Genomic DNA, 24024 nt, shown 5'->3' with positions numbered 1-24024 from the left:
GATTTGAGCCAATTAGAATTCAGAGCAAATGCTTGTATCTCACCCCTTTAGCAATTTATTTTCTTCTTCTTGTGTAGCACAGCTATCACAACAGACCTTAAAAAATAAGTCCGAATCTTTAACTTACAGGTGAAAAGCCAGCCTCTAACGACAAGGCTATGGAGGCGGGAGGATGGATGACATGAGAAAAGCCAAGACGTAAAATACACAAAAAAGACTTATTGAAACTGGAATAAAATGTGATAGTTGATGTAAATAAGAATGATGCTTTAAGAAGTAAAGAAAATACGTGTCTATAGTATATATTTGTAAATTCAATGCTTTAGGCAGCCTAAGAATGGTTGCTGCATTGCTAAAGAGCCCCTGCAATTTTATATGGGTAAAGTTGTGTTTTTTAAGCTTATTTAAAGTGAACCATTGAAAGCATGCTCAGTATCATAACAAGGCATTTTGCATAGCATTCTAATGGGTGATGTCAACCTTCATTATGAAACATTCTAACAGCTACCTTAGATCATTTCACCAAACTCTAAAACAATCTACCACCCGTTTGTAAGGTATCAATTAAGTTCAAAGTAGATTTTCTGCATGTTAAAAAAATTGAAAGGACTGTGGCACGGATGGAACCGCAGGCCCATATCATTGCTTGGATGCCTGCGCCGAATTCGGGTCTAGCTTATTCTCTCACTCGAAGTTAAAAGCTGTAGAAAGTATGCTGATGAATTTCATTTTTGAAAATGTCCGGTAGCTTTTGACCAACCCTTCAATAAAAATACCCTGATTCTGTTGGTAGGCATTAAAAATATTTGGTGGAAAATTTCAACCCGTTTCCCAAGATATCGAGTATATTTGAGTAAATAATATTATCTTGCTTTCATAGAAATTTTGGGATATGTTTGATTTCATCGCCACTTGCCATTGAATGACTCATTGTTGTTATCCTCTGTTGTCATGAACACTTCGCTATAGTTGCTTGCGATACTATTGGTTTAAGATGGTCACGCGGGCAAGCGGGTAATCAATATTTGAATACGAGAACGACATTATCATGGCTTCCTAACTCCAACTGCCCAAAAAGAGGAAGAAGGAAAGTCTGCAGTCGTTGTTTTTTCCACACGTAAGCATAGAATTTTACTCGAAATTTACAAAAAACTATCCTGTTCGATCATAGGTCATGAATTGACTGAGTTTTTAAAGGGTTCGTTAAATATTAATAACGTTATACCAAAAGGCTAGGCCTATTCTGTCTGGTGGTTGGCATCATTTGCTGTATGAAACTGTTTTGAAAACTTCTTTATTCACAAATATATCTATACTTTTAGTCGCCAGGACATACAAAAGTAACTTTTCAATGTAGTAACTTCAAAATGAAGTATTGTTCGGGCCTAAATTCCGGACTTTCGTTTATGTTTTAAACTCTATTTCAGCAGTGACTTTTGATCACCATTCACTATTGTAAATGTTGACAATTTAAGTACAAGGCATATTATATGGATATTTTGTCTCTCGAAAGATAGATTTTTGAAGACCAATTTCAAGATAATTTTGCAAAAGCAGACCAACCTAACTTCGAGCAAAGGCAATTATTGCATTTCACTTGATGAATTATTAAACAGAAATATATACAGGGCTGACAATATTTTTCAACACATCTATGTTTATTCCTCGCCACTTGCCATCTATGTCTATAGGAGGGAAAGTAATACATCTCATATATACTACAAAATATCTAACAAAATATGTCAAGACAGATCTACAAATACAACCAAGAATGAGAGATAACATAAAATTACCCAACCCCCTGTAATGAAAAATTTATATGAAATGCTAAGAGCATCAAGCCATTTTTTGGCATCTAAAAACATAACAGAATCTTTGATATTGATGTAAATTATTTTGAGTCAGGCTGACACAAAGAAAGGTGTACTAGGGCCAGGTTGTTCTAAGCTATGATTAGGTCTTTTTGTGAAGAAATTTCTTAAGAGCAAACTGCCTGCATGTTCCTTGTTTCATTCAAACAATGCACTTTCACTTACTATCTTTGCATTTTTAATATAGTTTGCAGTGTTTGCATTGGTTGGTTTTCTCATTTTTTTCAATTTTCATTTTGTTTTCTTTCAAAGTGCATTTTCAAATGCCCTGTTTTCTTAGTAAAACGTCTGAAATGCAGAGCCAAAACAGATACATTTTGATCCATTTCCTTTGAGAACTAATAATGTAGATATGGCCTAATTGGCTGGGTATTGTCACAATATCTCAATCTTTGAGTTTCTAACTGTGACATTATCCACAGTTAAACAAAGTATTTGAGATAAAAATGAATGTCAATGCATAAGAAGCAATACTGCAAAAAGACCAAGGGTAAGTCATGGTGCAACCTGTCCTTTCTCATTAGGTTGTATTTCTCGTGAGCAATGTACCTTTTTGTTAGACTTGTCATTACTCTGGGCAAATAACTTTTCAGGGTCCCTAGTGTGAATGAGTGCAATCCCCTGCATAAAACTACGAGGCTTACACATAATTAAGATGGAAAAATTGGACTCTGGTTTTGATTCTACACTAATGCTGTGTATTTTATTAGTTATCTTCTCAGTAAGCAGTATATATAGTGATATGTTCATCATCACTAGTATATATTTTCACTAGATTGCATGCAGTAAAATATAATGATATAATAAATATGAATGTAAGTGAATTGTACCAGGAATAAATAATTGTTTAATGAATAACTAAAATCAATGTTATTCATATTGGCCTATCTAAGTCTTTTGCTCCTGATCCCTCAAACGCTCTGGAGGGCTTCTAAGAATTATGGTGTTGCAATGCTTTGAAATTCTCTTTTTTCATCAAGTCACCATGTTAAATGGACAGAGCAATTTATTTAATGCATGTATTAGGGCTTATTCAAATGCTAGCAAAATCTTGAGCAAATTATTCGCTGATAACCTGCTAGTGAAAGTCCATGGGGGTAATATTGAAATGCAATATGATTTTGAGGGTCAAAACTATATTTCATACTATGTCTAAATTATTATTGTCAGAACTATATTTCATATGTAATGCTCTTGACATGCCCCCTCATCAGTGACCTTAGAAATGATCATGCCTTTCTATTGAAAATTAAGTTTGATATGATAAAAGGAGAGGTCCATATATATGTATAAAGTGCTCAGGTGCATCATATTAATTTTAGACTTGAGAAAAAAAGGTGATCAATGTAAAATATTAGGATTATTGAATTTTCCTAATTTTTCTACTTGGAGAAACTGTTTATCATGCGTCTACACTAATGTAAATTTAGCTGCACCAGAAGTAATTCTTCCGAGTTAATCCGTTTTGAAAGAAACATATATGAAGTCTCATTGGTCCTTCCTTGTTCAAAGACAATTCAGACTTCTTTTAGTGTTTCAACTACGTGTTTAGCTATGAAGAACTCTGACAAATTCTTTATATATTTCTCATATTTTAACGAGTATCAAAGTACCTAAAATCTTATATCAAATGAATATATTTTCATATTTTAAACTTTTCAATAGTTTTAGATTGACTTTTCATTGATTATTTTGAAGTGGTCAAAAATATAAATATTTGCTTTTGTTTTTCAGATCAGAAAGCCATGTCATATAGAACATGCAGAAATGATCAAAAGAACAGAGTGCTTTGCATACTGGCTTCTAGCAGTAGCTTTCCTACGAGTGTATTCCTGTACATTAACAGAATTCCAGGAATTTAAGAGTGCCTTTGTTGGCCACTTGTTTAGTGACTCAGTTCATTATGGCAACAAATTTGGTTGCAATGCTTCAAGGATACATGTAAGTACATTACCATGTTAATGCTACTTTCTTTGTAGTGAAACAAAGACTGTGATGAAATGGGGCAGAGAAAAAAAAACATTCTTTCCAATATCGAATAAAATTTTTGTAAAAATATTTTTCAACTAATTCGTGGTTGTGGCATGACCCCCCACTTACAGTCTTGTATCAGAGGCCATGTATATTCCTTGTTAAGAAAATATTTAAAGTGTAGTTAGCCCCATGGAGCAATTTAAGATGGAAATTGTTTGAAAATGATTATGAAGACCTTAGAGTGTTTTCGTTTAAATTACCTATTGAAACTTAACTTGTACCTAGTCTACGAAAACCTCTCTTCTGATTAAATGTACTCAATAAATTGCGTTTTAAGGTGTCAGAAACTGTTACACGCAAATTGCCACCATGGTTGATCTGGGAAGAAGAAGAAGGAATAGTGCAAGGTATTCCACAAGAGTCGGATCTGGATACTTTCGATCTTCTGATTGTTGGCATTGAGTTAATTGATGGTCACAGTGAACTGCTATGTAAGCAGTTTGTGTGGACAATCACAGTTCTTCTGGAGCCTAAATCCTTACCTGTTGGACTCATTTCTTATATCAATAATGAAACAGATTTTCGATCCGACCAAAGAAACCTCAACTTTTCTAAATGTTTTTCAGAATCTAGGCTGACCATTCTAACATTAAGTTTCGCTGTGAATTCAACGGTATTATCAAAGTCGTTTATCAGACTTCTTAAGTCTATGAACAGTTCTGTTTCTCTACCAACTGGTTTAATACAAATTGTCGAGAGTTCAAGCTCTATTGCCTTCTTCAAACAATTGCATAAACTGAGAATTCTGCGATTCGAACGATTGGGTGACTTTTTTTCACACAGAAAAGAATTTCATGTATCATGGCCTTTAGGGTGCGAAAGAACCAATTTCGAATCGTTTGATGCTCATGAAATTCATAAACGCAGTTTATCCACAATATCTGGATTACGTTTGAATAGCTGGCATGTTACGTCTGGAGAACTGGATTCTAATCTTCTCATCCGTAAGAGACGAGGTGTTTTTTTCGGATCGATTACTGCTCTTGAAGGAACACCTGCTGTGACCTCAGTCCTGCCATCCCACTTCCTAAGCTCAGCGGTTTACACATCAGTTGGATCGGCTTCCAATACCAATCGGTTTACATCAGCAACGACTAAAATTATTGAACCGTCTTTTGTTACTTCCAAAGCAAATTCGTATTTATCTGCAGCTGGAACAATATCTGATAGTTTGATATATGCCACAGCCTCTTTGGGGGTTTTGTCACCCACTCCAGTATCACAGCGTTCAGATATTTCCAGCAGGAGATTATTATCAGAAACAGCAAGCAAACAAAATTCTGCATCAGTTGTGCTTACCAATCCCACGGCAAGTTTAAAACAGTCTACAGTGCAACCTACGAGTATTCTGCTGTCGTCTCAAGTGGTTCTCCAGTCATCACCTGGAATAAGATCAGCAACTACGTTTGTGATTGACGGTTCTACTTGCACACACGCCTCTTGTTTCGAAACGTCACATATTTTGCCATCAGTTTCTTCATACGTTTTTCAGAGCAGTTATGATTCGCCAGTTACTGAAAAGTCTTCAATTATTCCAAAAGGCTCCGCCATATTGGGAAGTTCGTTAAAATCAAGAATTTCCGAAATTTCGTCTGTATATGTAACTCCTGCTTATTCATCTCTTGCAACCAAAATATCTTCAAGAATCGAAAGAACGCGAGTCAGCTCTACTTTACTTTCCACACAGCATACAGGAAGTTACGCATACTCGAGTTCTTTGCCTTCCAACCTGGTTGCCAGCATTTCCAATTCAATGCAAGACTTTATTAAAACTACCCCAGTATTATCCCAGTCACAGCTTTCTTCCTTTTTGACATCACAAACAGCCTATTCATCTAGTGGATATTATAGTTCGGCTCATTATGTATCACTGACAGCTTATACATCTAGAAGATATTCTAGCTTGGCTCACAATGTTTCCAGTTCAAGGCCAAGTTCCATAAAGGTTTCTGCATCGTTACCAATATCGCACGAGCCTCCCCTGACAACAGCATTGCCACCTTCCACTATAAGTGTATTTTCTAGTTTTTTACGCAGTATAGCCAGTTCCAGATATAGTTTTAAGACTAGTTCTGCACCGCTGTTTCAACCTTCCACTGTCCTGATATTGCCATCAAACTCCGTGTCTAGCAGATTTATTACAGATGAGAGAATTTCAGCAAGTACTGTCCAGATGACTCTGACAATGAGGTCTTCTTCGCTTCAAGTCACCAAGAGCAATATCTCATCCCTTTTCTTGGACAAAAAGTCTAGCTTTTCTAGCCATGACTCGGCAGTTTACACTTCATCAGACTCAATGAAGGTGCCTGTGACTTCTTTTGGCAGCTTTCGGATTTCAGCTCCAACAACAACCGCTCCTTCTCCAAGTATCCATCTGTCTACCCAAGGAGTTAAACCCAGTACCACTGCCCGTCCTTCTTCGTATGTTTTTACTTCCAAATTGTTGCACGAATCTTCCAAACTACCAAACAAGTTATCATCCCTTATTTACGCTTCAAGCAGCTCATTTGTGCCTTTGTTTAGCAGGATGACACTAATTTCCTACGGTTATTCTTCAGCAAGCATAAGGAGTACTTGGTATGCTACCAGTTCTATGCAGAGCACAACGGAAATATCAAATTTACTCACATCAATTGTCATGTCCCGGAGCTCTTTAGCGTTGTTAACTTATTCATCACTGCTCTCAAACACTGACGTGCTACGAACTACTATTAGCAAACAGGCGACCTCCCTGCTCCTCAATTCCACGATGGGAGCTGACAAGTCATCTTTCTCAAGTACAACATCAAGCAACGTGCAGGTATCAACTGTATCGTCACAGTTTGGCACAAGAACATCGCAACGCCCAGCTAGCTCATCAATACGGTAAGTAATATTGACGTTAAATGTTATAACCATGGAATTGAATACATTTTAGCTTTATGATGCAGTTTCTTTTAAAATTCATAGATGTGCATGTACTGTGGGAAAGTTTTCAAGATAGATAAAGTAGTTTGATATTTTGGAATATAGAATATGTGAGAATTTGATAGCCTCCGAGGATTAAATGACAGCAGTATACGGTGTATGAAATATGTCACATATTGAAATTTCTTGTACTTTTAAAATTTCATTTTATATTTTACTAAAGACCAAACCTTTTTGCTCTACTTGCCTTGTTTTGTTTTTATGAAGATGAATATGAATGTTATAAATTGAATATAAATATTACTGAAGATGTTATAAATTGAAAGAATTGAATCGGTCAGTGATGGCTTACAACTGTTATAGTATTTTTATTTTTCGGTTTTTAGAGTATTCAAGAGCAGCAGCCTACTGCCTAGTAAGTAGTTTCTTTTATCAAGATAATTCATTTTTGAAGTCATGTTTACAAAACTATGTTCTGACATAAGCAGTAACCTAACAGCATTATTCTAACAGTAACCTTTAACATTTATCTTGGCAACAGACGGTCTAATTTTACCGAATATTTCCGCCTTTCCCTATTCGATCCCCTTATCCAATCCTTAAGGAAGACAAGTGTTAACAATCCTGATGTTTTGAATTTTTTAATTATTGTCTCCTTATATTCAAACTGCGTGGTAAGCTCTGTTAATTAAAAGGTCTGTTGTTAGAATCTAATTTAATAGTGTTTCATTAGTCCCTGTTTAGTCATTTGTTTTATTTGCCCCCCTCCCCAAGTCCCCCAGAATTAATCTGCCAGTCCTGTTCATTATTATGCTTAAGCTGCGGATGTTTGACCAGTAATTTCAGTTAGATTAACTGGTCTGGGCTTATAGTTTATTCAAAATGCTTACGTAGCGTATTTTTCGTGCTCAGGCCACTTCAATTCAGCGTCGTTTGCTGTGACCCCATCAATGCATTCACTGTCAACAAGTAACAGAAAAGTAACAAGTTCATATTTGGAAACCTTTCACCCATCCTCAAGTCCATTATCAAGCAGTTCAAATAAAAAAGGGACAGCAGGTAGCTCATTATTGTCAGAATCTATACGAAAAACGCCTGTTGCAACTACAATGGCCAAGGGTATATCCACTAGTCAAAGTGCATTAAGAAGCTCGTTGTCCGTAATTGCCCATCACAGCTCGTCTGGTTTAAGCAGGGTGTCGGTAGGTCTATCTTCTGGCCTTGTAAATTCTATTAGTTCTATATCTTCGTTCGGGAGAGCGCAAACAAGTTTACTACCTCTTCGAACAACCCGGTCTGTTGGTTTTGTGACATTCAGCTCAACAGTTGTGACCTCTCTTTACAACCTTACCACATTTAAAACAGCATTATTATCATCTTCGAATACTTTACCATTGTCGTCAACATTGGTAGGCCCAATGACTAAAATACCAGACACCGTTCCGAGAGTTGTTAATAGTATAGGTAGAATTGTGGCCTACGTTGGAAGGTTGTTAATGTACAGAATACCGGCTGACACGTTCTATGACAGAGAAGACGGCTGGACTAGCAACCTTACCCTGGTTTGCCGCTATTTAGATGGGCGGAAAATTGACGCTTCATTTTGGATACATTTTGATAATACCTCACAGACGCTTTCAGGGTTGCCATTTCTGATTGATTACAATAACCAAGGGTCAGTTGGTATCGGCATTCAAATAATCGCTCGAGACAGAATGGGAAACTTTGCTACAGATGTGTTAAACATATATATTGAGAGCCAACCAGTCGATCTGCAGTTTACGATTTCCCTTCGAATACTAAGGAGCTACAGCGAGTTTCTAGCGAATAGCTCGTTGAAGGTGGTTTTGTTTAATCGAGTCATTACCTTTTACAATGCTTCTAGAGCAAGTAGTTATTATGGATCATCTCTTGTCAATGGATCAGTCATATTTAGTTGGAGTGACACCACGATTGCTGGATCAGTTTGCAACAAGGCGGCAATAGTTGCGACACTTGGAAAACTTCGCTCATCTTCCGGCAGCACTGATGTTGCCTTTGCGCAATGGATGTCTCCTGAATTTCCCGTGCTAGGCATAACATTAAGCTACCTTGGTGTCTGCTATTCAACAAGCACCCAAGTCGTAACTGCAGGACCAAGGGCCGGCACAACATCAAACCAAGATTTTGTAATGTATGTTGTGCCTGCCATTGCAGTCGCTGCTGTTTTGGCATTTATAATTGGTACTGTGATATTTATCACTAGACGCCGCAGAATGAAGCCATCTTTCTTTGAGAAGGACACATTCAAGCATGGACAGCCTGTTTTGCTCCCTGAAGAGTACGAACTTGATTGCTTCTATGAGCCGAATATCACACTTCCTGAGAGTTATAAGCCAGCAGGCAAAATTAAAAAACCGGATGAATTATCAGAGACCGACATAGACGGGCGACCTGATAGTGATGAAGATAATGACTATATTGACAATCCAACCTACGGCCTCAATGTGTTTTCAAAACCACCTCCACCATATCCTCGGGCAGCCTCGCGTGAAAACTCAAGACGCAGCAGCTACGAATCGCCGTATTCACGCCCGCCTCCAGCATATCAACTACCCATGCCCTATGTTCACCCAGACTTCATGACGTCCGAAGTTTGAAGTTTTAGGTAATTAGGACAAAGAAAAATTCATCGTTTGGGGTGTGGTGTGACACATTTAGTAAACTTTGAATACTTTTCCGGCTACAACGCAGTCACTTAGAACTTGTACATTTATAAATATTTAGACACCGAAAATTGATTTACTTTGGAAAATTCAAAGATTTTTAGTAAACCTAAGCAATGATATATTTTTCATTCACATTTCCGATAATAGTGACTCATTTGAAAAAACCTAACCCCAAATTACTTAGCATGTACGTTTTGATTTGCCACACAAGTTTATTCTTTTGTCTTTATCAATTCATTCAAAATTTGTTTGCCATAACTTTATGTTATAATACAATCTGAACATTCAGGCTTTAAACAAACTGTAAGCTTGTATCTCTTTTGGTGCACCAATGCTTCAATTTCATCATGATGTGAAGCCGTTCATTTCAGTTATACCTTTCATCTGCCACCCGAATGTCTAATTTAGCCCTCGAAACCTAAAATGTTTTTCAAGATGCCAGGGGTGTACTCGCCATCTCTATGTTTCTGGTATAAATACCTGTGAACATTTATTTCATATCTACGTTTTTTTAATTGTTTGATAAATTTTTTGTAGTAATGTGCAAAATCTGATATGAGCAGCATTTATTGAAACTATTGTAAATGCTTTGAACAACATTCTTTGCTAAAAAAATTAGGGCAGGTTTTATGCTTTGCTTCTGTACACAGTGTAATATTTCTACTCGATTAAGAATTGTAAATAATGTGTTTTACTACCAATAGCTTTGTAGGAGTAATTATCTTATAATGATTTGAATCCAATCTGTTTTCAAGGACAAAACTCTTTTGTTTGACTGCCTGAGCTTGTTTTTCACAAACAAACATGGAATAGGGACATGTAGGTGAACCTAGGCTGAAAGAAGAAAGGGATGTTGCACCACTAGTTGCAATTAGATAAAAATTAGACCCAAATATGGAAAACTATTCCATCAACTATTAGTTAATAAACCATTTCATTTAGCTCTATTTACAGTCACACTCTGTCTATAGTCACAAGTTTTCAAGCAACATTTTGTGCAAGTATAACCAAGGTCTTCTGTATCACCAAAATGTGTTTTTTGTCATGTTTTAGGAGATAAAACCATTAATCAATTTCCAAACATGATGATTCTGAAATGGCTAATAATTGGTATTCATATTTTGAATACTTAAGCAGTTTTGGAACAAGTTTTATGTAAGGTCTGGAAAGTTCTGTGGATAACTATGCCACATGTATTTCTGAAATGAAAATATCATTAGTTGTGTTTATAGTCAGTCATTCCATATCAATTCATCATATGATTTGACTGATTTTCAGGCTTTCTCAGATTTGACTGATTTTCGGACCACAACATGGCAATTTCACAGTGCACAATACCTCAATTTTCTGAGGATATTTACCATTTACCAATAATAACTGTTACCACCATAGGCCTAAATGTGGATCTAAGAATAACATATTCAAAATTATACACACAGTTTTCTAATGAATTTAATATTTACAAAAGTTATCTTTGAAGATTAATAGCAGTGCTGTTGATAATTAATACTAAAAGGAAAAGAGGGCAAAGCACTCCCTTTTTTCTTTTGTTATGCTGCTACAAAATCATACAACAAATAAAAAAATTCAATTTTTTGTTTGTTTCTTAAATCATATTGTCTAATCTCCCTCTTGATCCATACACCAAGCTTATTCATTTGGAAACATAATCCAATATACTTGCTACAAAAAATGGGAATTCCAATGTTTGAAAAACATTTAAATTAAACAAAAACAGCTTAAGCTTTGAAGAGAAACCTTCATTTGAAATAATTTCATGATTTTTTATATTTCAAAGAATTTCTGAGTGAATTTGCTTTGATATTTATTTCTTGTATACTACAACATGTTCTTGATTAAATTTCAAAAAATTTTAAAGCTGCAAGGCAAGTTTAGCAAAGCTTTGCAGAAATAATTTGACCAGTTTTGAAACCAAGGTTCAGAAATATATTTATTAAAATTGGCCCCAACTTCATGTTATAAACACAACACAGTTTGAATCACTGTTTCTTTTCTCAATAACGGAGCATAAGAATCTACCAAAGGTAAAACAATGGTAAAAAATAAACTCTACCTTGTTTTGTTTATGTTTTGACGACGACGCGAGTCGCATTTTTGGCTAATTTCTCAAACAGTTGCGCAAGATACCACCTTAAACCTGCATGGAGCTTAGGAAGACTATTTTGATGCCAAATACCTTCTAAAATCTTCCTGAAACTTCTTATTTCCAGTTTGGATATTTGCGTGCTGCACCCGCTGCGCGAAAAATAAACGCCAAAGCTAACCAAAGATGGCGGGCAAAAATTGTGCAGTTAAACTTGGCAATCTATTTCTATTCACAACCCAATAATATTGGTATAACAAAACTATTCACACTTATTAAAATTGAAAATTACAAATAATTATGCAAATTTAAGCAACATCAACCTGACATTCTTGTAAAGTTTCGTTAGGATTCTCGAATCCAGTCACTGCCTGTGACTCAACTCGACAAGGCGACGGTGCGACTTGCGCCATTTTCGTTTTGCTCTGACCAGTCACATCTTCTATGGAACCTTGAAACAACTGACAAATTGAGCCTTCTTCGCCTATCCTGTATGAGACTTCAAATGGATCGATCCAAACTGTAAGTTCTGTTGGCAGAGTTCGCGCTAAATCTTGTTCTGTAACTCCACTTTCCCTTGCAGCTGTCATGATAACGGAATCCATATGCCTGTTGGACAACCTCAGACAGCGAAATGCTGAGCCTTTGTGTGGTCTTTGTGGATGCCAATGATTCTTGTACTTTTCGCCGAGTAGATTTTCAAGTATTCTGCAGAAATCGTCAAGATTATCATGGGGAATGCTGTCGTTTCGCCGAAGGAAATCCCTAAAGAGTTTAATGGCCTCCTTTACTTCGATGAACGCCATTGCCAACAAAAGGCGCAGTATCTCTAAGGTATATCGTGTTTTGACAGTTAAACTAATACTATCGAAGCTCTACGTCGTTGCTGAGTTTGAGAACTGCTATTCTAAGGTTTGACTCGGCTTTGGTGTTCAGTGACTGATGCTTTGCCTTCACAAATCAAAACAAAGCTCTTCGACAAGGTGAACTTTTCGAGACAGATGGACAAAGGTTGCTATGCCAATAATTGTCATGGCTATTAGGGAGTTTTGGTGAGGTGCCAATTTTCTTCATGATCGATAAGGTATCAGCTTCCCCTCTTGTTTATTCAAAGGAATCTGTTCTCTACAAAGATATGCCTACTTTCTGATTTTGATAATAAGTTTACGCTACTGCTTATAGCCCTTGACGTGAATAAATTAGTACGAAGGAAACATCTTTTTGCATTAACTGAAACTTGGTATGCTTTTGATTATGACTTGTTTGAAAGTTTTTACCTAGCTTTTTCCTCAATTTCGATCTATCTGCCCAATGAAAGCATAACAAAGCAAAAAGGCACCGTGCCGTGCGAAAAGGATATTGGTTTATTGGAATGCATTGAGTAGAGCTAAATTTACAATAAAATTCCCTTGCAGCCCTTAAAACATGCACAGAAATTTCTGAGTTCTTTAGCTTGAAAAACAATAGTTTTTACATCCTTATAGGAAGCGAGGGGAACCACTTCATGAAAATCTGCTACACCTTTGGTAGAAAACCTACTTTTTCTGAAAGTTCCATGAGATCCTTTCGTTTGGTGAAAATCTCTTACGTTTGAAAGAGTAAGCTGTCTCTCGGCTACCCTAGGTACCAGACTTATTCTATATTTTATCATATAATGTTAGTCTGGTACCTAGGGTATCCTTTGGCAGCAAGGGCATTTCTAAAAGTTCACAGGAAGACAACAAATCCCGAGAAGCCCTACAAAAAAGTGAGAAAGCATATCAGTTCAAATTCTTTTTCATCATAATCCTCTTCTTCTTACGAAAAATTCGCATTGCTTACATATCTTTCCGTAGCTTTTAAGAGAAAGGCTTACTCAAACTATGTTGGCTTGTAAATGTTTGTGATGGTTTTAATATAGCTCTGCACATTATTTCTAATATAGCCCTTTCTATATAAAAAGCAAAATGCAAATTTGCCCCCCCCCCCATGTCAATGTCCTAACTACCCCCATGTATACTAGAGACTACATTGGAATTAATTAATAAGACGGAGTCGAAATACTTCTTTTGGATAAGGTTTTGTATTTTGAAACGCATTTATTTTTCTGCTTCTCTGGGCTCTTCTGTTCTTGTTTCGTCTTTATAATAGCACGGGACACAAAATCAAAAATTTGAATTCTTGTCTTTGGTTATCGGGCGAATTTTCACCTTGTATCGTTCAAAAATGATTTAAGAATATTCTTAGGCTAAGAATATGAAATATTAACTATACAAATACTCAGCAAAATTTTAGGTTTTCTTATAAATAAGTTTAAACACAGCGCATGTGTTTGCCATCATTGTTTGCCAAAAGTATACTACCGGAGTGCTATGACATACAATATGTGCTCGTTTGTATCTATGTCCCCAAGCCAATCACGGGCCGCCTTCACAATTATACTTTGGAGGAATATTAGCGTCTATTTTCAAAAGCAAAAACCACAACATTATAGGATGCGGTCAAATGCTTTCTCCAGAGGTTTGTTTTGGTTTACAAATAACTATTCACAACGGAACTTAGGCTTTCTGGTTGTTACACGCTTCAAAATACAGAAACATAAGTTTTTAGCATCCTTTTTTGGAATATCTTTATACAGAGTTTTATTATTATGAAAAACAAGGCAAACTCTCACACTGATCATATTTACTACCAGTTGTTATTTTCTATTATTGTCCATACCTCAGACCATTCAACTCTCGGATACTCAGGGAGACCCAGGGTTTTGCTTGCTCTCACCGGTCAGTGCCGCGGAGAGGATTTACAGGCCCCTGGTCAGGACAAAAAAAATAAATAGTAAGCATTCCTTTGGCAGACGCTTCCAGGGGTAGGGGGAATGCTCCTCAGGAATTTTTGAAAAATGGTTGCTGAAATTGCTATGTTATCTTAACTGCTTTAGTGGCTTAGATATAGGGAGGTAAGAGGGGGCAAACCCCCTGTAGAGCTAAACTGCTATTTTGTTGGAAAACTTCTGGTCTTGGCAGAAATTTAACACGATTGTTTATGTTTATCTCATTTTTATGTTTTGAAAGGAATTGATTTTAAGCTAATGAAACGCAAGAGCATCTGAATATATCAAGAGATTTATTCATTTCAGTTCCGATGTCGTAATGTTATGTTAAAATTTATGAAAACATATAAATGCTTGTTAGATTTTTGTCAAAAAATTTAAGTTTCTCACACTTCCTATGAATTTTCCTATCTAGGCCATTGTCTAGTGGCTATTACTTCTATTTGCTAATTCATATAATTTTAGCATAACTGATATCTTAACACTCTAATGCATGAAAATTAATTTTTTTAGAAGTTTTAAAAGTCTTAGAAAATGGAAAACGTTTATTTTCTTAACCAAATTCGAATTTCTTAACTAATTCACTATTGCAAATAAATACACATGCCATAGTGTAAATCTGTATGATATTTATATTGTTTTATCTTGCCCTGTTGCAATCACATTTTTGGTAACATTCAGAAGCTTTTCAACTCCTTTAGCCCAAGCCCGCAAAGATGAGAAATTCTTAACCAAAGTATCTTTAACATCCAGGCAGTCAAAGACTCAAATTGCCTCTAACTTACTTCATTCATAGACTTTCGTTATTATTGTCTCTATTGATGACAATTTGTGTTAATATAGAGGCTGGATTATTACTTAGAATTTTTTTTAAATGAGTTATCATCTATGGGTCCCTATGGTCAAGGGCCCCCGGTTAAGTGACCCCCCTCTCCTCAGCACTGCTCCCGGTCTCTCGATCTGAAGATTTTCTCCCTGTTTCTTCCGTATCATTGGTCAGAGGTATTCTTATAACAAAATGATTGCAATGGCGTTCTTCATGACAACATGCAGCCAAACTTTGATTCAATCTAAGAACCTCTGCCCAACTCCCCAAAAAATAGCCAAGCCCCCCAAAAAATCTCTCTAAATTTTAACATAAGGGGCTGAGCGTATAAGGTAGAGGTTTCATTGCAGTAAAAGGTAGAACGAGAGGGAGAGGCAAAGAATAACGCACTCTTACGTAATCATGTTTTATGAATCAACTCTCGATCAAATCTCTATTGTCAATATATATAGCTAAATGTCATGTGACTATTTAATAACGGCGCATGCGTGACATGTGATAGGAGAGTGAATCTGTTACAGGCGGTTGGGGGTGACAAATCTCAGCACTACCGGGATTGTAGACCCACAATTGAATCAACCACGATTTTGTCAGCAGTTTTGGGGGTGAGAGATTGCCATTTCCGTTATTCCTTTGGCTTCCGGAAGGGATTGTAGCTACGTAAATGATTAATTTCGAAGGTTGTATTTGAATGAGCTTGAATAATTAATTTCAAAAAATGAACTTGTTTATATCTCTAAACATGACAAAGAATTACAGCGTTGCCTCTGAATGAGGAAATTACCATGCATTACATAAGAATGAAATCAGAAAAATCAGTATTCCTTACGAGCTAGTTTAAAGGTAATTACAACCTGCTAATCATTTAATAAGTTTAGAAGACGCATTAAAAATTAGTCGATTCCATTTAAAATTGCAAAACTTACAAAACTCACCGCATAGCATAAAAAAGTTCAAAATCTCGATAGATTTCGCTGCTAAATCTTCACAGTGATACTGCTAACATCATTAGCGTTTGGTGATAGGGGTATTTTCTTTATTGGTGTTTAAATCCAAATTGATCTAAAAGAAAAGATAAAATAAATTTGTAGAAAAAATGAAACAAAATAGGTTGGAAAGAATTGAGGCGAAGCGAATTGTCGAGGAGAGGGAGGACATCATCGATTTCTTTAGAAAATCTACTTGGTTTTTCTCTCGAAGGAATATGACTTTGTCGGGGAATGGAGGCAGCCACTTAAGATACTATGTTTAAAAGATCACTGATCAATGGAGCTATAAACTCATTAATAAAATAAAACCGAACACCCCCCCTCCCTTGCAGGTAACTGAACAACTGACATAGAAAAAAGTTTAATTATGGTGACAAAACTAAAAAGGCATGATGAGTCCAAAGAACTTGGAGCCGGTAGAAGTGGCAGTATTTTTGCCAAAAAGTTTAAGTTTGGGTGTTTGGTTTGCATTAATTTTATAAGAGCCACGAGAGAGAGTAATTTGCTAGAGTGTACTTTGCAATGGCATTCCGAAACGAAGCGATGTTTTGGGGGTGATAAATAATTATTGGATTTTGGAGCCACACCATCTGGTGACAGGAAATGGATGGAAACGCCCATTTTAAAAATTCAGCTCTTAACTTCATGGAAAAGAAGATAAGTGGATAAATAAAGTAAATTTTTGAATTATTTTGTTACTAGTGACCTCCAAAAAATGCATTTTACCGAATCGCAGCGAAATTACCCAAGGCCACAAAAACATTGAGGGGTGTTGCACCCCCTACACGCCCCTGGTAAATCAGGTCCTGGTTTCATCTACAGGTAAATAGTGTATAGAAGGCGTAAATACTGTTGTAAATATGAGTAAGAGGACGAAATGCATTTCGTTCTTATTCTCGTACGATATTCAAAGACGTAGATTTATTAATAACCAATTCTGATAGCATGAGATATATTTGCCTTTGAGAGACTGACCAAACTAAGTTCACAGATTAGTGGGCCAGCAGTATATATCCAGGGGTGCCGTCCTAATAAGGTAAGGAGCTGTAAGTAACTTCTAGAAGCCATACCACACTTATAGTCACACCTTATATACTTGCATTGTTGATAAAGATTCTCTGTTATGCATATGAAATCATTCAAACTAATAACTGACCTTAAAAAGAATATTAATTGCTAACTTCATAGAGAATCGATAATACAATAAAGGTTTAGTTGAAATTGCCATTACCAAACATATTCCTAACCAATTCCTAACCAAACATAATCTGACCTGTTAAGGGAGGCTGAGCCCTCAGTTATAAGCATAAAAAAATAGATAAAAACATAAAAAGTCATGTCTAATTTAAATTTGAGAAGTTCACTTGCATATTTTGCATACACTTCTTTTTTATAAGAACCAATAAATTTAAGTTCAGGCTTACTGTTCTTAATATTTTCGAAAATCTGAGGCTGGATTGTTCTTAACTTGTTCTTAATCTAATAGGGTGTAAGCAGTGCGAGTGCCAGCTTTTTCGCTCTAGGGAGGTAGTCAGGTCTCATTTGCCAACAAAAAGAGTGAGACAACCTTCATTTGCTGACATGTTTGAATATTCGCCGAAAAAGCACCCACACATCGCTAAAAATCCTCGATTTTGAGAAAAAACGTTGTTCAAAATTGCATTTTGCAGATTCTCAGGCTCAGCTTGTTCTTAATTTGTTCTTAACTTTTGACCAGTTTTGAGGCTCGTGTTCTTATATAATTGTCCTTATAAAAAAGAGTTCAAATATCTAATGACGACAAACTGCATAAATTTGAAATCAAAGATACGTCCATTCTTGCAACAAAACTTTATAATAAACAGAAACGTGTAACTTCCCTTAGGATGACAGCTTCTTACTCTAAGGATACCAAAATTTATGAAATCATTCTTTGTAACGTATATCCATTGGGGAAGTACACGCATTTTTATAAGAACACTTAACTCCATTTTTTTTCATTTTTTCTCATTTTTTCGCAAAATTTCAGCCTCGCGTGTTGCTTATTTTGTTTTTTATTTTTGTAATAGAATTTCCTGTGAATAGTAGTGTCCAGACATGACCTGTGTTTGATAAAGTAATTGATGCTATTTTGCTTATCGCTTTCTGCTTTTCTGTTGCTATTCTTTCATTTTCAATTTTTGCTGGTATTTTATTTCTTGAGTTTTCTGAATTTCAGCCTGCCTTGTTTCTTATATTGTTCTTATTTTTGGGTAAACCTCAGCCTGATGTTTCTTATAAGGGTTGTTCTTAAAAAAAGGCGTGTAACTGACATTTTAATATTTCTTTCCATTTCTTTAGACTGAGAAATCATGAAGGCTTTTAAAATAACAAATAAAACTTTTGTTAGGGTCCTTAGTTTTTGAACTAAGGTAACTTTAGTCCGTCACGCCATTGACCAAAGACCTAAGAGCTTCTCCATGGATCTGGATTTCAGAAAGTCAAGGAGGGTTAGGATTTTGATTGGCCAATATAAGTTGATGTGATAACTAAGACCATTTTGCACCAGTATTGCAATTTACCTACCAAAATCAAAGAATAGATGTTTGCTTTGCTTATTTGTCAAATTCTTTGTATGGGTGGTCGCTGAAATATTGTTCATTCACTCTCTCAGGTACTATGAATCTATCGATCGGTTCATTTTCTCCTGAAATGAAGACAAAAAGATTAAATTCTGTTGATACTTAAAGATATATCATCAAAGAAATCTTTAACATCGATTAAGTTGAAATATAATAAATCAATTACGATAAAATTAAACGGTTATGAAATCATAAAAATTCATTTTCAGGATTTCTTCTTTTCATTATATTCGTTTCAAATGAATGAGATGCGTCTAGGCTTCCCTAGCCGTTCTCTTAAACCATTATGACTGAGAAGGTTTCTCTAAATAAAATAAAGTCAAACTCACAAGAACAGTTTACCTCGTGCTCTGCTATTCTTGTAATGCCAGGTTTTCCTCCAAACCCAGCAAATTGGGTTGTACATGAAGCAGATCAATGGGACATAGCAGAATACATTTATTGTTGTCACCAAATCGTTTCTGATATAATCCTCATAAGCAACACTAACAGCAGTAAACATAATTGACATGAAAACAATGTTTGTTAGCTGTAGTGCATCAAAGAAGTTGCGTTCTGCATCTTTGTATGGCTGGTAAATGATGAACACAATAAGTATCGAAACACAAGTGATGCTGAAGCATACATCCTTGATAGGGCCATTTTTAAAAGCTATGAAGATTATCAACAAAACCAGGCGATTTATGAAGTAGAAAGCAGCAAAGCGGTGGCAGGAATGAGGCTCCGTTTTAAACGGATCACTAAAAGCATCAAAAATCCCTTTGAGCTTGACAAATCTTCCATGGCTTGTAACAAGGCTTGGGAACAAAACTAACAAAGGAAACCCAATCACAGCCACAACCAAAAAGAAAAGAGCTAAGCATGCATACGGGGCATGATGCCGCCCGAAGTATGACATATTGCCTGCATAATAAGCAACATAATGATCCCCTATCTTCACCCAGTGTAATATCTTAAAAGTTAACTTTGTAAAGTCAGAATATGCAATCACACTGATGAACACAAATGCTCTGGAGGCAAACTTTCTGTTGCCATTAAGTCTTCTCATTTTGGAAAGCACTTTGGCTACCCCAGCAGAGAAGGCAATAAGACATAATGGGATTAAATAATTCAAGGCCAGTTTGTGCATGTTTGTCATACCAGCCCAGATACGAAAACCTTTTTGAATACTGCCTGGCCCAGAGACATTTATAATGGTCATCACAAAACTTATAAAAGGGTCAATATCTTTATCCCTTGCCACTAACATTGGAATAACCTGGTAAGAGTATAAAAGTGCATTCAATGATGTCATGTATGTGTTCACATTGGCAATCATAAAGATGAGAACGATAAAGACTAGAATTATTGCAAACAGCAAAAGAAACCAGATGCCTTTATTTGAAGTAAATTTTTCACACTTTTCAGATCCCAAAAGTACACTGTAACCCTCTTTGCATTTGCTACAAAGAATAGATGTTGGATCACGAGAAGTGTCACATTGTGACTTCTCGTTGAATGGGCATCCAATGCCAGTAGGATTACATTGGCTGCAATAATGTTTCGGACAGACCAGTTCTGCAAATTCTTTTCTACTGTTAACATTTCCCCACCTTGAGGGAATAATGTATACCTTATTATTTTGATAATCACAATTGGTAACACCTTTGTTGATTGTTTGGCAATCACAGATTCTAAATTTCTTGTTATGGCTGTATCCAGGAGGGCAATCAAGTAATTGTCTTTGAGAAATCTTTTTTGACACTGAGTACCTGTCTATAGTTTTAATCTCTATGCTATAACTTGATTTTGGCATACCATGGATGATCATTTTTACAAAACCATTCTCAGAGAAATAATCAGAAATCTTCAACTTTGCGACTGAATTATCAGCCAATATTACACGCACTGTTCCATTAACTTGATTCCAATTTTCATCACGAAATAACACAGTTGCATTCAATGGCAGGCCTGGGTATGCATTCCACTCTTCTGGCTTTACCATAATAAACTGTGGGCTTGTAACAACTGTATGGTTTGTTGAAATTGATGTTCCATTTGATTTTATTATCTTCCACTTAAGTGCTGTGTTATTGTATCCTGGTTCATCATCACCACGGCACCATTTGATAGTGGTAGCCCAAATGTTATCACCACCTCTTGGTGGTGCTTTGTTTCCTAAAAAATCAATTGTTGTGTTGATCTGGTCAGCATGTTTAAAATCATCATCTTCATCACCAAACAGGAAAAAACATTTGTAAATGTTAAGCTGTGTTGAATTGAAACTCTCTGTCAATGGGACAGGTGCCTCAACATACATTGCTCCACCTTTACTTGAAGCCTTGTTGTGGTGAAGAAGAAGGCTTGAACCACTTGTTAACCTTATTTTAGAATGTCCATATAAAGCCAAGGCCCCACCATTTTCCCCCATGTTTCTGGTGAAAATAGCAGTACCACGTATAGTCAGCAGACAATAGTCTAGAAGGTAGCCAGTATTAACAGCACTGCTGACATGACAGGTCCCTTTCAGTAAAATGTGGCTTGAATAACAATACAGGGACCCTTGTGGTTTATGATGCTCATGCTTGCTCTTTGAATTTCCACTGACATTTACATTGTTCAAGGTAATATTTAAGTGTTGGAAGTAGATGTCAGATGCAGCAAGAGCTGAATTATTTTCGAAGGCGCAGTTCTTCAAAAACACATTATCCTCATCTCTTCCTTTGCTGCTCACTCTGTATTGGCTGAACCCTCCTCCAAACTTGGCAGTATTATTATAAAACTTGACAACTTCCATCTCTATTTTATTGTAGCCAGATATAGAGTTTATTCCTATTCGTATACCACCTCCACTAAAAGAAGCATGGTTTTCATTGAAAATAGAATTGTTAATTTTAACACTGTTATTTTTGCTTTCATCATTCATTTCTATAAACATCCCTGCTCCCCACAAAGCACGATTTCTGGAAAACAAGCATGAGTCAATAAGGATTTTATTTAATTGCGCGTAGCCCCTAGATATAAAGGAAATTCCTCCTCCTCTTCCTAGCGAAAAATAATCGTTCTTTGTTGACTGGGATATAACATCATTTTTAAAATCAGCAGCCAAATTTCCAGTGAAATTGCAATGCTTAAATATGTATTTGCTGGGCTGCTTAACACTTTTTGGTCGAAACTCAATGTAAATTCCACCACCTGTATAAAATGTCGTTCTTCTCTTCCATCCCGGATCGACTGTTTCTTCTCTTCCTATACAGTTTTCAACATTAAGGAAATTAAATGTGACATTACCAACCACATCGTAAAACACGGCACCTATACCAGAAGAATTTGTTATGTTAACGCTTTCAAGAGAGAAATTCGCACTGTTTTTCACCAGCAACGACGTGTACGCAAAAGCTGTTTCTCCTTTCACAAAACTTGAGGAATTAAATTCAAAACCACAGTTATCAAGAGAAAAGTTCAGCAAATTGATCGCTTGGCAGTTGTGAAAGACAAGACCAGTACCGTTTAATCTTCTGCAACTGAATTTTGTTTTCTCGACACTCATGTTCTCTCCAGAAATAGTTAGATTTTTCACGTTAGCAACGATGATAGTGTTATTGATGTTATATGTTCCTTCCTTAACTTGTACGGACGTATAATTGAGGTGGTCGGATTGCAGGACGTACGCCACCGTTCGGCAAGGCGTCAATCTGTGTAAAAGACACGAGCGGGAATCCTTACCATTCGTAGAAACTGTTATGATATGACCATTACGCACCTTTTCATCTGATAAAACAATCCTGAAAGATAACACAAGCAGGATTGTTACGAATCCTCCTTTCATGACGGCCATTTTTCAATCAAATGAAACTGAAAAGTTGGTTCCTGGAAATAAGGAAGTCTTTCAAACATGCTTGCGCAAGTTCATAAATTGTTTGTATCGGCGGGACAAAGTACATACTTCTAGAATTTTTCAATTTTACAGCATAATCCATAGAAGCACCACGTATACATATATGTAATTCTGTTGAAAATTCGCTGAAGTATGTCCAGGATGAAATGACAACTTTTGAACCATGATACAATTACAATGCAATATTTGGCAAAGATTCCAAATTCAAAAATACTGGAATCATTTTTCTGTGACGTCATCATAAAATGATTTATTTCATAAAAGCAAAAGTAAAGCTAAATTCTCACGATTTATGTAGAAAAATACAAAATGGTAGATTTAGATGATGCAGGTTTGAAGAATGAAGTTAATGTAAAAACAGAGAACTATTCATTTGATGTTGTCTGTATGCCCCATCAATCAGGAACAATTTCACGTTTTTATTACGACCTGAAATTTTACCCAGAATCTCAGAATATTTTCAAAAGGTAATGAATCAAGTTCATATGGCATCAGTTTTCATGAATAGCTAGCAGATGATAGACTGCTACTTTCAGAGGGACTTAAGACGCTTTGAAATAATAAGAATTTAGCAAGTAGTGATGGGTATGTAGACGGTAAATGAAGCTTTGATCCTGAATGCACACGAAAAGAACATAGATCTTTTCGTATCCTTTCTATGGCAATCGCTGTGAGCAAGGGCGTCACTTTGGGGGGGGGGGGGGTATGGGGTGGTTCACCCCCAACCATGAAAATAGGAACTTTTCGCAGGGCATAACTGATTTTGGCATGGCAAATGTTTTCTACCAGTGGATCTGCTTTGTTGTTTTTCATATATAACTGTAACAAGAAAGAAGGTTTTGCTTGGAATTTGTCTGTTTCAAAAATAGAATGATACAGACTACCAGTGTCACAAAATAGGAAATTTAAAAACCATGCAAAAAGACAAGCACCACTTGCCAGAAAACTAAGAAGAAATGGTTTAATCCCAACCGGGCGTTCCACACAGCTTTTTCCCGGGAGAGCTGGAATCCAGTTTGTTGCTAAAAAAGTGTGCCCAAATAAAAGTGGCGTGTGTCAAAACAAATATACTACAGTATACTACTGTTACCGTCATACCAAATACTGCTTGAAAACTTGTGGCTTTAAACCAAGTGTGACATTGTAAACGGGCCTATTTGGGTCTAACTTTGATCTGACTGTAATCAGTAGAGAAAGACTTTGGTGTGACTTTAAGAGGAATGACTATAAGCGGAGTTGACTATATATTGTTTTTAATATCTGTTTTATTTTTTATCTGGAGTTATCTGTATTGTATAA

General features: G+C 36.2%; 3 protein-coding genes across 4 annotated transcripts; 1 reads left to right on the top strand and 2 right to left on the bottom strand.

Annotated features, from left to right (window-relative positions):
• Positions 1–947: 947 nt before the first annotated feature.
• LOC135686442 (uncharacterized) lies at positions 948–11772 on the top strand. Its single transcript, XM_065202672.2, has 5 exons — positions 948–1117; positions 3611–3812; positions 4183–6770; positions 7199–7227; positions 7725–11772. The coding sequence occupies exons 2-5, from the start codon at positions 3639–3641 to the stop codon at positions 9449–9451; spliced, it is 4518 nt and encodes a 1505-aa protein (XP_065058744.2). The 5' UTR covers positions 948–1117; positions 3611–3638; the 3' UTR covers positions 9452–11772.
• A 60-nt stretch (positions 11773–11832) lies between these two features.
• LOC135686208 (protein BTG1-like) lies at positions 11833–12649 on the bottom strand. Its single transcript, XM_065202396.2, has one exon. It carries the CDS (start codon positions 12428–12430, stop codon positions 11933–11935), a length of 498 nt encoding a protein of 165 aa, XP_065058468.1. The 5' UTR covers positions 12431–12649; the 3' UTR covers positions 11833–11932.
• A 3002-nt stretch (positions 12650–15651) lies between these two features.
• On the bottom strand, positions 15652–22748 carry LOC135686444 (uncharacterized). Of its 2 annotated transcripts, none has more exons than XR_010516072.2 (3): positions 19178–22748; positions 18793–18913; positions 15652–16321 (listed from the first exon to the last, which is right to left on the bottom strand). XR_010516072.2 is itself a non-coding variant. In XM_065202675.2 (3 exons), exons 1-2 carry the CDS (start codon positions 22663–22665, stop codon positions 18822–18824), a joined length of 3567 nt encoding a protein of 1188 aa, XP_065058747.2. In that variant the 5' UTR covers positions 22666–22738; the 3' UTR covers positions 15652–16321; positions 18793–18821. The 2 variants fall into 2 exon arrangements, 1 of the variants encoding a protein (XP_065058747.2); XM_065202675.2 differs by having other exon boundaries at positions 19191–22738.
• Between the last annotated feature and the right edge of the window lie 1276 nt (positions 22749–24024).

The sequence above is a fragment of the Rhopilema esculentum genome, chromosome 6, assembly GCF_057945365.1.
Source record: "Rhopilema esculentum isolate cy_ngs chromosome 6, ASM5794536v1, whole genome shotgun sequence".
Taxonomy (NCBI): domain Eukaryota; kingdom Metazoa; phylum Cnidaria; class Scyphozoa; order Rhizostomeae; family Rhizostomatidae; genus Rhopilema; species Rhopilema esculentum.
Note: the sequence above shows the minus strand (reverse complement) of the source record. Positions and strands in the feature narration are given on the sequence as shown.